Source organism: Diabrotica virgifera, chromosome 6, assembly GCF_917563875.1.
Source record: "Diabrotica virgifera virgifera chromosome 6, PGI_DIABVI_V3a".
Taxonomy (NCBI): Eukaryota; Metazoa; Arthropoda; class Insecta; order Coleoptera; family Chrysomelidae; genus Diabrotica; species Diabrotica virgifera.
In genome coordinates, this window is record NC_065448.1 from 83,757,914 (window position 1) to 83,772,077 (window position 14,164).

The 14,164-nt window shown below is 30.6% G+C and overlaps 2 protein-coding genes across 5 annotated transcripts in view; both read left to right on the forward strand.

Annotated features, from left to right (window-relative positions):
* LOC126886516 (uncharacterized) overlaps nucleotides 1-14,164 on the forward strand; it is a 129,481-nt gene that overhangs the window by 41,311 nt on the left and 74,006 nt on the right. For 2 of the 3 annotated variants that reach the window (XM_050653495.1, XM_050653496.1), the window contains exon 3: nucleotides 2,609-2,835. The exons of the other annotated variant lie outside the window; for it this stretch is intronic. The gene's annotated coding sequence lies outside the window, so the exon portion shown is untranslated. Of the gene's footprint in view, nucleotides 1-2,608; nucleotides 2,836-14,164 lie in introns of those variants that run through there. 3 annotated transcript variants of the gene reach the window in all.
* LOC126886502 (zinc finger protein 664-like) overlaps nucleotides 6,117-14,164 on the forward strand; it is a 47,930-nt gene continuing 39,882 nt past the window's right edge. The window contains exon 1 of one of the 2 annotated variants that reach the window (XM_050653460.1): nucleotides 6,117-6,537. In XM_050653460.1, coding sequence (XP_050509417.1) covers nucleotides 6,294-6,537 — 244 coding nt within the window. In that variant the 5' untranslated portion in view covers nucleotides 6,117-6,293. The remainder of the gene's footprint in view (nucleotides 6,538-14,164) is intronic. The other variant, XM_050653459.1, reaches the window with a different exon arrangement.

Sequence of the window (14,164 nt, forward strand, 5' to 3'; positions counted from 1 at the left end):
AAAATTTCAGAGAAAAGAAGGCTAAGAAGAAATTGGCAACAAAACAGAACAGTGAGCAATAAAAATAAATTTAATAAAGCAGCAAGGGAACTAAAAAAAATATTACTTGAAGTAAAAAATGATTCTATACAAAGATACTTAGAAGAGCTTACACCAACAGAAGCCACCGACTACTCACTATGGAAAGCCACAAGGAAACTAAAAAGTCCTCAGACACCAATACCACCAGTAAGAAAAAGCAATGGCAAATGGGCAAGAAATAACATAGAGAAGGCAGATGCCTTTGGTGGCTATCTCTCACAAGTCTTTCAACCAAACAGCTTGGAATCAACACCTGAAGAATTGGAGGAAATAAATAGAGTACTAAATGAACCTTACCAAATGGAGCTGCCCATACTCCTGGTTATGATCTGATAACGGGTAGGATACTACAAAAATTAACAAAGAAAGGAGTAATGGCAATATTACAAATTTTTAATGCAATAATAAGATTAAATTATTTTCCGCAACAACTGAAAATGGCAGTTATAATTATGATCCCAAAACCAGGAAAAAAACTAGAGGAATCAACATCATATAGGCCAATAAGTTTACTGCCTGTGCTTTCCAAAGTGCTGGAAAAATTAATAATGAAAAGCATCAAGCCAATACTAGATAGCAAAAATCTCATACCAGAACATCAGTTTGGGTTTAGACAAGAACATGGAACCATAGAGCAAGTCCATAGACTAGTAAAACATATCAGCAACGACTTTGAAAATAAACGATATTGCTCAGCAGAGTTTCTTAACATAAGCCAAGCGTTCGATAAAGTCTGGCACAAAGGTCTACTCTATAAACTAAAAAACCTATTGCCTCATCCGTATTATGAACTTCTAAATTCTTACTTATCTGACAGATTCTTTTCAGTTAAATACCATTCAGAATATTCAGAATTACACCAAATAAAATCAGGAGTACCGCAAGGTAGCGTGTTAGGACCAATGCTGTACCAGCTTTTTACTGCAGATCTACCAACTTCAAGAACTACAATAACAGCAACCTTCGCAGATGACACTGCAATACTCGCCTCACATCATGATCCAGTAACTGCCTCAAGAAACTTACAAGCCAGCCTTAATAATATCCAGGCATGGTTAAAAAATGGAAAATTCGAGTTAATGAGACCAAATCAACCCATGTTACCTTTACACTAAGAAGAGGTATATGTCCAGCAGTGTTATTAAATAATCAAATGATTACTCAGAGAAATGAAGTCAAATATTTAGGTTTACATCTTGACAGAAGATTAACATGGAGAACACATATATTTACAAAACGAAAACAATTGGGTCTCAAACTAAGACAACTTTACTGGCTTATTGGCAGAAAATCACAATTAAATCTCACAAATAAGCTCTTAATATATAAAGCCGTACTGAAGCCAATATGGACGTATGGAATTCAATTATGGGGTTCTGCTAGTAATTCAAACCTAGAAATCCTACAAAGATTCCAGAACAAAGTTCTTCGAATTATAGTCAGTGCTCCGTGGTATGTTTCGAACAACATAATAGAAAAAGACCTACAAGTTCAATCCGTAAAAACTGAAGTCACAAAGTACAGTGAAAAATACAAAAACAAAACTAGTGCTCACTCTAATCACTTAGTGCGCGAACTGTTTAATGACAACGATGAAGTGCGTCGACTAAAGCGTTTTAAGCCTACAGACTTATTAAACAGATTTAAATAAACTTAATTAACATTTACCACTACATTATTAACTTTGTTTGTTAATTATATGTTAAAGGACGCCTCTCACTGGAGAGAATTCCTACATGTCATTTGTTCTTCTAATATTTGTTCTTCTAATAATTGTCATAAAATTTACTTATTGTTACGAGTGATAACAGATTGTAAATTAAATGGAGCTTCAAAAAAATATTTACATATTTTAATGGCAAATGAGAATGTAGTTAGCACCTACATTCTGCAATATTACTTAAAAAGTAAGTACATATTTATAAATTTTAGTTGTCTATATAAACTATTATATTATAATATTTAGCTAAACTAAACTACGTAGATGAGTAACTAAAATTTATATACTTATATGTACTTACTTATATGTATTTATTAAATAATATTGAGTTACCAAAATATATTATACCTATTTTGAAGCACCGCAAGCAAATTTGTTATTTAAATAAAGAGATTATGTATGTTCTTTAGTCCTAGTAGGTACATTATTATCATTCGTCTTCATCCTTAACACTGCCGATCTGCCACACTGCATAGATAAATAATATTTTCGATTTCATGTTTTACCGTTGTTTCCTACCCTGATCCATTCAGGTAAGAAATGGTCAGAATAAGACAAGACGGGGTTAGGGGGATATGTATTGTGGAAGTGGGCACCAGTGAGTGTTGCCAAACGGAGGGAAATTTCACTTTTTGCGGGAATTTTCAACATAAAAGGTGATAAAGGGAAAAGTAAAAGGGAATTTTTGTTCCAGTCCAAATTGTAAGATATTAAAAAAAATCAAAATATTTGAAAATAATTAAACATATCTTCTCAGATTTTGTAAACAGGAAGGAATTTTTTTTTATAAAAGTGGAAATTTTTAAGGTTGACGGAAAAAGCTTACTCGATGGTTGGCAACACCAATGCCTTTGCGGTTGTGGGTTTTGGCATGCTTTGGTTCTGGAATGGCCCGTATCACAGCCTCCCGTATTGAATTTAATGTACCTAAATTCAAATTCCAACGATGTAAAAATACTCGTGATAAACTCGAAATGGTAAAGTTATTTCAATTATGAAAACGAATTTTTAATAATAAACGTTAATACAATTAATGTTTAAACTTTTTTACCATACAACAATTTTGAAATGAAATTCGTCCAATACTACCTACATACATAAATTTTATTAATTATTCTAAAATATAACGAAGTTGATAATCTATAAGGCTAATATTATACTTTCTATACATACATATTATTTTTAAGATATTTTAAAAGTATCTACTTATAAGTATGTGTTAAGAATGTACTTATAAGTATGTGCTAAGAATATTCGATAAAGGTATATTCTAAGAATAAACTTTTACGAATATTCCGAGTAACTACGTACACGAATGTACTCACTATATTCGGTACGAGAATATACTTTATAGTATAAGAAAGAACATGAAATTTAGAATGTTTTTTAAGGTACATGCTATGCTTGTACTACGCATATACTAAAAAGAATATACTCCTACGAATGTTGGTAGTATATGCTTAGAACATGATACGAACATCATTGTTATGTGGGTTACTCGTTATTCTCTGCGAACTTAGTGAATCTGTTAGTGAAAAATAAATTGTAGTGTACCTATTAACTAAATTAAAAACAAAATTAGAAATTTTAAGATAGATTAATAATTTTTAAAACGCTGTGTCCGGGGGCCAGATTTTTTATGAAAAATAGGTAAAAACAAATCAGTAGTTAGCATCAAATTTTAATGAATGCATACAGATGAAACCTAATTTTGCCTTAGTGGCAAAACACTCGTGTAAATGATTTTAATTTAACGTTTTAGAACTGTTAGGTCAAATGATAAAATGAATCGTTTTCCTTGAGTTATCGTCCATCTTTGAAATTTTGAGCGCCCTCTGTTTAATTTAATTTTGCGAATTCCGTAGTTCCATAGTCACCTTTACTTTACAAGCCATGAAGAGAAAAAGGCAACGTCGCAATTGATGACGTCCGTAGTCTGACTTTCGGACTACCGCTTTCGAAACTACGATTTTAAAGTACAAATTCTGGTAAAATTTATAGTATTTTTTGAGTCGAACAAGAAAATATTATTAATTGGAAGTTTGTACACAATAATATTAAAAGTAATTCCTTGTAAGTAAAGGCTGTATGACACTATGCATTTTCTTGTATCATTTCTAATATCGTTTCTTGTATACATTTTCTTGTATCATTTCTTGTACGTACATTTGTGCCCTGTATGACACTATGCAAGTTCTTGTATCGAAAACTGTATGAAATTCGGCACGTGATTGGTCGAAATTTTGTTTGTCACCCTGTCACGTTACATTGGTATGGTAGTACTGCGTCTACAGCTGATTTTAAGGATTTTATAAAATTTATAAACTTTTAAAAACAAATATTTTAATGTTATAATAACTAGAATTTTTACGTTGACTGTTGATTATTTATGTTTTTTATTTTGTTTTGATATTTGTGCTAAAATATTTGCATTATAATTATCTTCAGTTTGATCCAAATTGGAACTATTGTATTTTCCTCTATTAAAAAATTATGCAATATGAAACCCAAAGTTATTCTAAATATATGGTTATTAGTAGAACAGTAGTCCATACCAAACGGTATATTAAGTATCAATAAAATATTTATAAATAATACCTGCAAAACACAAATAAATTCATCAAGACATAAATCATATGATCTCATTTTCAGCCGCCATTATGACATTTAGAAGTTTTACCAGCAGGTTTTACGTTTTTGCTCTTTGCGCAGAAATTGGCGCAGTTATTGTACAAGAATCTGTGCCTGACACAAATTCTTGTATCGTTTCTGATATCGTTTCTTGTATCTGTGTATGACACTATACATTTTTTTTACATATCAGAAACGATATTAGAAATGATACAAGAAAATGCATAGTGTCATACAGCCTTAACGTTTATTATTCGCGGTGTGCAAGTACTTGGAAGGGGAAACGAGAAACGACCCTGCGCGAGTCGCGGAGAAATATTGCAACTATCTTAAATAATTCATATTGTCAATTGAAATTGTCAAATTGACGTATATTTCATACCTTCTGTCAATGAAGCAGAAAAATTATATATTGCTCCACAATATTGATATGATATGCAATTATTATATAAAGGTAAATTTAATTAATTTTATTTTGCTTGCAGTACTGCATTTTAATAACTAATTTTATTTACTACATACAATTGTTGACGTTTTCATAACATAACCTGAATCTTATTTTTTCTTCTTATTATTTTTTTGGACTATGGCCTTGACAATTATCCAGTAACCAGGACTAATATAATTGGCCAATATAATTAAAAGTGCGAATTTTAGTATAGAGCGTAGAAATAGGGGTCGCTTTGCCGAACTTGCACGGTCCCAATACAAAAAAAACCAATAACAAGAATATAAACAGGATTCATTTTTTTTCGAATCCTAAGAAAACTAATAAGTATTTTTCAAAAATTTAAACGCAGAGTGAAAGATTACATTAGGACCAAGGACCCAAAGTCCCTGGAAACTTCTGTTTATTTTAATTAGTTACAGGGGTGAAAACCTAAGAAAATTTAGTGTGATTTTTAGTTTCAAATATGTCATTAAAAAAATTTTTTATTCATTCTAAGGGACTTTTGGCCCTCGGTAATAAAGTAATCTTTTATTCTGCGTTTAAATTTTTCAAAAATACTTATTAGTTTTCTCAGAATTCGAAAAAAATTATTACCTTTAAAATACAGGCGTCAAAATTTTTCATTTTGTTCCTTTCCCTTTAAAGTTTGTCGCACTTATTTAGAAACACCCTGAATTGATAAAGAACAAATCTAGTTGTTAAATATAAGCAAATTAATCAAAAAAACAGAATGTTAAGAAAACCGGAGTCTATAGTTGGGTTTTAATTTCAGTATTTTTTAAATGCCCGGTACACCATAAAAATTTAACTGTTTACCAACAATATTATTACAGAGGTATTGTTAAAGAATTAGGCTATAACATATTATAAAAATCACTTAAATCTGCCAACAGGTTTAGGAAATATGAGACATTAAAAATGACAAAATTTATAAGTGGACGGATTTCTATATGCACGCAAGTTTATATAAAAATATATTATATTGAACTAAAATCATCTTAATAACATACCTTTTAATGTTCTTTATAATTTGGAGCACGAAATATTGTAAAATATTTCAGTTTCTCTGTAAATACAATGAAAATTATTTAAAAACCATTGAGAACTGTCAGAATTAATCGGTCTACCAATAGATGTTGCCAAGTTTCAACTTCATGGCTTGTTAAGGTGGCTATGGTAGTTCTTATTCTTGTCACAGATCTTGTCGACTGTCAAAAAGTCAAAACTAAAACGTCAGTGTCAGTTATGTTATGATTTTTGATGACGACCCGGACATACTCAGATTGTCAGATTTATCGATTTATGTTTATGTTTAAAATTTAAAGTTTTTTAATTCTGAGGCTGAGAAAATAGGTATAGGTAGTGAAAATACTAAGTTTTATAATAATATATTATATTAATTTCTGTTAAATGGAACAAGAAATAAAAAATGAATTTTATGCTACTTCCCCTGAAATAAAAAGGGAATGTGATGAAATTCCCAATTTGACTATAAAATCTGAAATCAAAGAAGAGGTTCCAGACTTATATTTTTGTAATGATGATAATTATGAAAGTCAAATAAAAACGGAACTATGCGTTGAAGATGTGAAAGTTGAACAAAATCCAATTGACAATGTTAATATGATGGAGGAAAATCCCAGAAGTCACTGTGGTATGTATAATTTGATATGAAAGTGTTAGGTCTAATATACAAAATTTTAATATTGTTACACCGATTCTTATAAATTCATTGCATAACAAACAGCATCTAATGTTCCCAGATTGTGTAGATTTCAGAAATATAGGAATTAAGAAATGATTAATGTGCAATCTTATTCTAGTGGCTATAAGACCAAACACAGGTGCCCATAGCCAATATTAATTGCAAGGTTCAGAAGCAAAACCGCCTAAGTAGCAAATTATACATTTTGAGAAATAAAGAGCCAAAGTTTTTGTACCTACCTTTAAAAATATTCTAGACTTTCAAATTTAAAATTTTTTGAGTACAGTCAAATCAACTTATTGGAAAACCCTTAGGTCCAACAAAAAGTATTCCTATAACTGGGATATTCTAATAACTGATCATTGGTGGCTTGTAGCAACATTTCGGTATCTCAAATTTCTATTCCTTCAACCAGGATGTTCCTATAATCTGTATTCTAATAAGAGGGTTCAACTGTATTAAACTACTCAAAATAAGTATGATGTTTTAAAGATACTTCTGGAGAAGAAAGAATTTTATTTTTGTTATCTCTTTTGACAAAAATATTATGCACCTGTTAAACAGGGTGTAACAAAAATTCAGGTCATAAATTAAAATCACATATTCTGGGACCAGAAATAGTTCTATTATAGGAACTTACCTTAGTACAAATGTGCATATAAAACAAGTTACAGACCTTTGAGATTACAAAATGAAAATCGATTTTTTACAATAATATATCAAAAAATATTATTTATATTTATTGAAAATGGACATTTGGAATTCACATGGCAGGAACATTTAAAAAAAATTATAGTGAAATCAGTGCACCTTAAAAATTTTATGGGGGTTTTGTTCCATTAAACCCAAGCTTTTGTGTATGTTCCAATTAAATTATTATTATGGTTGTGGTACCATTAGTTAAACACAATGTTTTTAAAACTTTTTTGCCTCTTGGCACTGTTTCGATAAGGCAGTGTTTATCGAGATATTTTGAATACCTGTCGAATCCACATTTGTATATGGTCAAGTTAGATTATACACCCTGAGCTTCGCTGGTATCGCCACCTACCTAGAGGATTACTAGTACAACTTTCGTTGGAAAGAGAAAAGTATTGCCTATCCTCTGTGAGATTCGCTAGTAACGCCATCTAGAGGATGACTTACTGTTTCAGCCAGAAATTTAAAGAGGAAAGGAGAAAAGCAAATAATAATTGTTTCAAACTTATTATTTAATTAAAAAGGGTAGTTCCCTAGGTTGGCTGTATACCATATAGTTAAAAAACCCAAACATGAAGTAAAAACCACTTCTATGTAATTGGTATATTTATTAAAAATTTTAAAAATCCCAATAGATTGAAAAAATGTGTCCAATTCAGAACGTTTTCGGACCTATCAGTCCATCATCAGTGAATTCTAATACTTGCTGAATAGCCCCAGAACCAAACAATGGTTGAAATTATAATTCAATCTACATTATGTGGTAGTGATATTAAACAGGCTAAACGCCGATGTTAAAAGATATAACTCCGGTTACACATAAACGTTCTGAATTGGACACATGTTTTCAATCCATTGGGATTTTTAAAATTTTTAATAAATATACCAATTACATAGAAGTGGTTTTTACTTCACGTTTGAGTTTTTTTTTATTATTTAATTCTTATCGTGTAATATTTACAACGTAAAGAAGTACCTAATTGGATTTTAATCGATAATTAATGTCAGTAAGTACAGAATTTATTATTCATTATGATTATTTTTAAGATTTTGCTTAATGTTTTGAAGTTTATGTTGACAGATAATATTAGAAACAAACATATTTTGCAACAAAATATAATAATTTAATATAATTAAGAATAGTACTTATAATACTTCTTAAATATTAAATTATGTATTTATTGCACTTAAATAATTAATTAAGAGCGTAAACGTAAAATTTCGGGCCAATTCTTTTTAAATGCATTACTTTTTTTTTAATCCTTAGAGAACCAATAAGTATATTTGAAAAATTTAAACGCAGAATGAAAGACTACATTATTCTCGAGGGTCAAAAGTCCCTGAAAATTTCTGTTTATTTTAATCAGTTACAGGGGTGAAAAAAAAAGGAAATTTAGTGTGATTTTTAATTTTAAATATCTCATTCAAAAGAAACTTTTTGTTTATTCTAAGGTACTTTCGGTCTTTTAAATAAGACATTTAGTAAAAATTATATGCAACTCTTAATGCAGAACGTCAAATTTCCAATAAAAGTTTACTGACTTGTCACTACTGGTGCTCGCGAATTTTTAATTATCCCCTCTACCTACAAGCTCAGAGCGGATAGAGACCTGTTAATAATCTGAAAATTTATTTATAATATTTACATTATTAGGTATATTTTGAAACATTAAAAAAGAAGTCACATCTCGATAAAAGGTGGCTTATCAAAAAAATACAAATAGGCAAAAAGTTTTAAAAACATTGTTGTAACTAATGGTACACTTCGCGTAAGAAAACTGCTACAAGTCGTATAACCGAAAATCGTGTTTTTCAAGTTGTGTAAATTGGTCTTGTCACATATTTCATTCTTATTTCTAGAGCAACGTTGCCAGTTCAACGAAAATATTATCAAACCAGCTAAAAGCGGGGCTGTGCGACAGACCGCCAGTTCTTAGTAGGTCTACTAAAAATTAAAACAACATCGAGCATTCTCGATTAGTCAGTCACGTTTATTTAAACATGTATCCTAAAAAATTCTCTTATTAATTTTATAATGTTTCATCATCTCAATTAAGTACAGTAAAACCTCGATTATCCGTCAGGGCACCAGACCTAGGGTATGACTAGCGTTACCAGGTGTCCCGATTTGCGCGGGACGTCCCGATTTTCAGGGTCTGGGGACGCGTACCGATTTGTACCTGATCGGGACACTAAATGTCCCGATTTTCACCCACGAAAACCAATTTCAGGAGGACTTGCAGTGAATATTATATACATATATGTTATAAAAACAAGGCACTCCAAAAAGCGGCAAAATCGAACGAAAAATATAATTTTAATAAAAAATAAATAATTTACTTAATCTACGATTTTTTTTGTAATTTCGTCTGATTATTATTATTATGTAGGATTAAATACAGATTATAGAAACACCTTGTAGTCCAGTAAATGAACTGAAAATACGGCGATACCGTGTAATTTTCAGGATCAACTCCGAATTGCATAAAAATTTGGATGGCTTGCGCCATTGGTTGCTTTTACTCGGGAGGTGACATTCGCCCCTTCTTAGGGGGGGGGGAACCGCGCGTTTAAAATAAGGTCTGAGATGGATAAATTGACTAATTCTAAGCAATTTTAGTTCTATAGAATTTTAACCTAGTTAATACTGTTCGAGATATTTACGATTGAAAATGTTTATTTTTTGACAAAACAATCACGTTTTCAGGCGATTTTCACAAATATCTCAAAAAGTAAGTATTTGATCGAAAAAAATATTCTTAGCAAAAATGTAGCATAATATAAAAAAATGAAAAAAATTGTGAACTCGTAAAGTCTATAGATCCAGCAAATGCAAAGTTGTAACTCATGAAAAATACGTTCTTATCCGTCAAATTCCAAATCAAATATTTCAACGTGAAATAACCAATAAATGAAGCACTTTTCGGGAAAAACCAATTAAAATTTTTCTACTTAATAAATTTATTTATTTTTATTTATAGATTTATTTTTATGTTATGTTATGTAAACTAAGGAGGTTATGCTCAAAATCAAGTTGATTCCTTTTTTTTGGTAAAAAAATCGTCAAAATCTCCCCCTACTTATTAGCACCCCAAATGAAATTAATTGTTACCGCTTTACAAACAATTTACTTTACTTATGTATTTTTTACATGATTGAAAGGGCCTGAACGAGTTACTAATCACGAGTGTACCTATGCAAAATATGAACAGCCATATTTGAACCAATTTTTGTCTAATAGAAAAACAAAATGAATCTATCATATTTATAAAAGCAAAACATACCTAGTTTTTACTCCTTGAGATTTTTAGTATCCCTAATACTTTTTAAGTTAGTTTGAAAAAAGAGCAGTTTCCAATATTTTAGGAAAATTTTTTTTACTATAAAACCATTTTTTTTAAAACTAAGCACTCCCAACCAGTAAACCTTACAGATCGTATAAACAATACACATATAAAGTAAATGGTACAGCGATAACGATTAATTTTATTTACGGTGCTACATAAATAGGGGGAGATTTTCACAATTTTTTTTACCAAAAAAAGGAGCCAACTTTATTTTGAGCGTAACTCGCTTAGTTTTAATGCTAGAGACTTTTATATAGAACAAGATCAAAGATTTTTTTAAACACTTTAAAAAGTTTTAAAAAACTTTTGCTCGAAAATTGCTTAAATTTTTGGTTATTTCAAGTTGAAAAATTCGATTTGGAATTTGACGAAAAAGAACGTATTTTTGATGAGCTACAACTTTGCTTTTACTGGTTTTATAGACTTTCTGAACATAATTTTTTTTTTACTTTTTTAAAAGCTACTACATTTTTGCTAAGAATATTTTTTTCGATAAAATTACTCGAAAAGTATTGACTTAGTTTAAAAAGTATATAGAACAAGTTTTTTAGAGTTAGTCAGTTGATCCATTTTGGGACTTACTTTAAACGCGCGTTTTTCTTACCCCCGAGAAGGGGTAACTGGAACTGTCACCTCCCAAGTAAAAGCAACCAACGGTACAAATTCAACTTTGAAGTAGACAGTAAGTAGAACCTAAAACCAGATTTTGTCAGATATGTAGTCAATATAACTTATGTATGTACCCTGACGGTTAACAGAGGTGACAGTTAATAGAGAGACGGATAATCAAGCTTCCACTGTACCCATAAATTAATTTGTGTTCTATTATAATTTATGACAGATATGACATGAATGACAGATAATAAATCTAGACAGGACAGTAAATTATTATTTTTAATTTAAAATCGAGAAGTGTGAAGGGTTTCTCGTAAAGTGTAGCACATAACTCTTTTAGAGTTGTGGGATATTAAGATAGAATAAATAAAACACACTGGAAAAATTAAAATTTGAAATTAATACAAAATGAATAACTTTTACAGTAAACAAGTGTGGAATTTAAATATTATGTATTACAATAAAATTCGAAACTGCTGAAATATTAAGGACATAGGTGGAAAATCTCGCCTGTCAAAATGTTCAATGTGTTTTATTAAATGTATTCATTTTTTTTTTCGAATCGTGAGAAATATAATGAATCTTTTTGAAAAATTTAAACGCAGAATGAAAGATTACATTATTACTGAGGGCTTAAAGTTCCTGAAAACTTCTATATTGTTTATTTTAATAAGTTACAGGGGTGAAAATAAAAGAGAAAATTTTTTATTTATTCAAAAGGACTTTCGGCCCTCGGTAATACCGTAATATTTCATTTTGCGTTTAAATTTTTCAAAAATATTTATTCGTTTTCTCAGGATTCGAAAAGAATGAATACATTTAAAACACATAGAAAATTTTGACAGGCGACATTTTGCGCCTTTCCCCTTAATATTTTGTCATAGCTCCATTATTATTAATAACTGCTTGTAATCTTCTGGGCACTGAGTTAATTAAATTTACTGCTAAATTTTCATCTTCAGCCAAGCTTTCCCAGGTTTCTTCATTCTCTATTGGATTAATATCTGGACTTTTAGAGGGCCATGGAAGAGTTTCAATGTTATTTTCCATAAGGTAATCCCGCACACGGTGAGCTCTGTGGATTGAACAGTTGTCATGCTGGAAAATAAAATTATTAATACGAAGCAAGTTTTCAATCCTAATAGCAAATAATTAATATTGAAAAATATCAAAAATTACTAAAAGATTTTTAAATTGAAAACTTACTGGTACATCCCCATGTATACGCCTCCAAGACTTCTACAATTTGCAAGTCATATGGATGCTGCAGTAAAGACGATAGGGAAGGAATTCTAAACCTTGCAATTCAAATCCCCCGTCTGCAGCTGGCTAGGAACTGAAAGATGCACCATAGTTACTCTACTGAGTAATAAGAAAATAAAATAAAAATGTGTGTACCATTTTTATATATTCGGCCGCAATACGAAGGAAAAACAATCTTACTTTTTAATTAGAATAAGGAGTGCAGCCAGTGCCTACGTTCCTTCTGATGACGCTCCAATAAGAGCAGAAAACTGCAGTTAAAGGGACTGGCTGCACTCCTTATTCTAATTTAAAAGTAAGATTGTTTTTCCTTCGTATTGCGGCCGAATATATAAAAATGGTACACACATTTTTATAATAAAATTATTGTTGGGGAAAATTCCCTAACCGATGGCAACATCACATTATCTAAAATATGTAAATAATTTCCAGCATTGAATCGTTCTTTAATTTTCCAACACATTTCTAAACCTCCTCTATACATCCAAGACCAAACATTTATAGAGAACCGTCCGGACTTATCACTTGACGAAATATAGTTTTCGTTAAACCTATTTCCAGGCGATCTATAAACCCTAATACGGTCATCATGACGAGACTGGTATACTTTTTCATCAGAAAAAATTACATAGTCCCAAAAATTAACAGGATCATTTAAGACATAATTTAAAGTAAATAGGAGTCTACTTCGCTTATGTTCCTCGCTATACTTATTTTCGGGCGGCTGTACAATTTTTTAAACCTGTTGTTTTAATCCTCCTTAGTGCTGTAGTTATAGATGCATTAAAGTTTGTATTCACGTTTGCTTGCCTTGCCCTATGGAAGGGATTCACTCTTAAATAATTAGATAATGTTTTATCTTGTTGGGCTGTAGTAATAGCTGGTCTCCCGCTCCCTCTCCTTCTATCCAAAGTCTGCTCGTTTTCCCATCTTTTTTTAATGTTGATAATTGTGGTTTTGCTTCTATTAAACTCTTGAGCCAGTTATCGGACAGACCAACCATCTTCTGTTTTCGAAATTATTCTAGTTTTATCACACTTACTTAATTGGCTTGGCATTTTTTAAAATTTACTTTGACGAATTTGTCAAATTTGACTGATGTCAAGAAATTAAATGACTGAAGTCAAGTAATAAAAAGTCATCGAGGACTGGACCTACTCCTTTGTATATAATGTGTTTAATCGTTTAATTTTTCAGTTATAAGTGGATTTTTTAATATTAACTCGACCGTCTCTCTGGTTATTAAATTTATTAGATACGGTTTTTTGTTGTTAATGATAAAAATAATACCTGTCTAAAAACTTTATATATTTTTGAACGTTATTTTTTGTATTTAGATTTAGTGCAATTTAGTTACCTGTGATGGCGACAACGCCGTGATTCACGAGCCATTGTGTCGTCTGAAGACAGGTTTACATTGGGAAAAAAAGTGTACCAGTTTTTTTTGTACCATAATAATAGTTTCATTGGAACGTACACAAACATATGGGGGTTTAAAGGAACAAAATCTCCATAAACTTTTTATGTAAATATATTAAAAATAAGTTCTATCTCGATAAAAACTGGCTTATCGAAAAAATACTAGGAGGCACAAAGGTTTTCAAAACATTGTGTTTAACTAATGGTACTATTAGTCCTGGATCCCGCGTAAG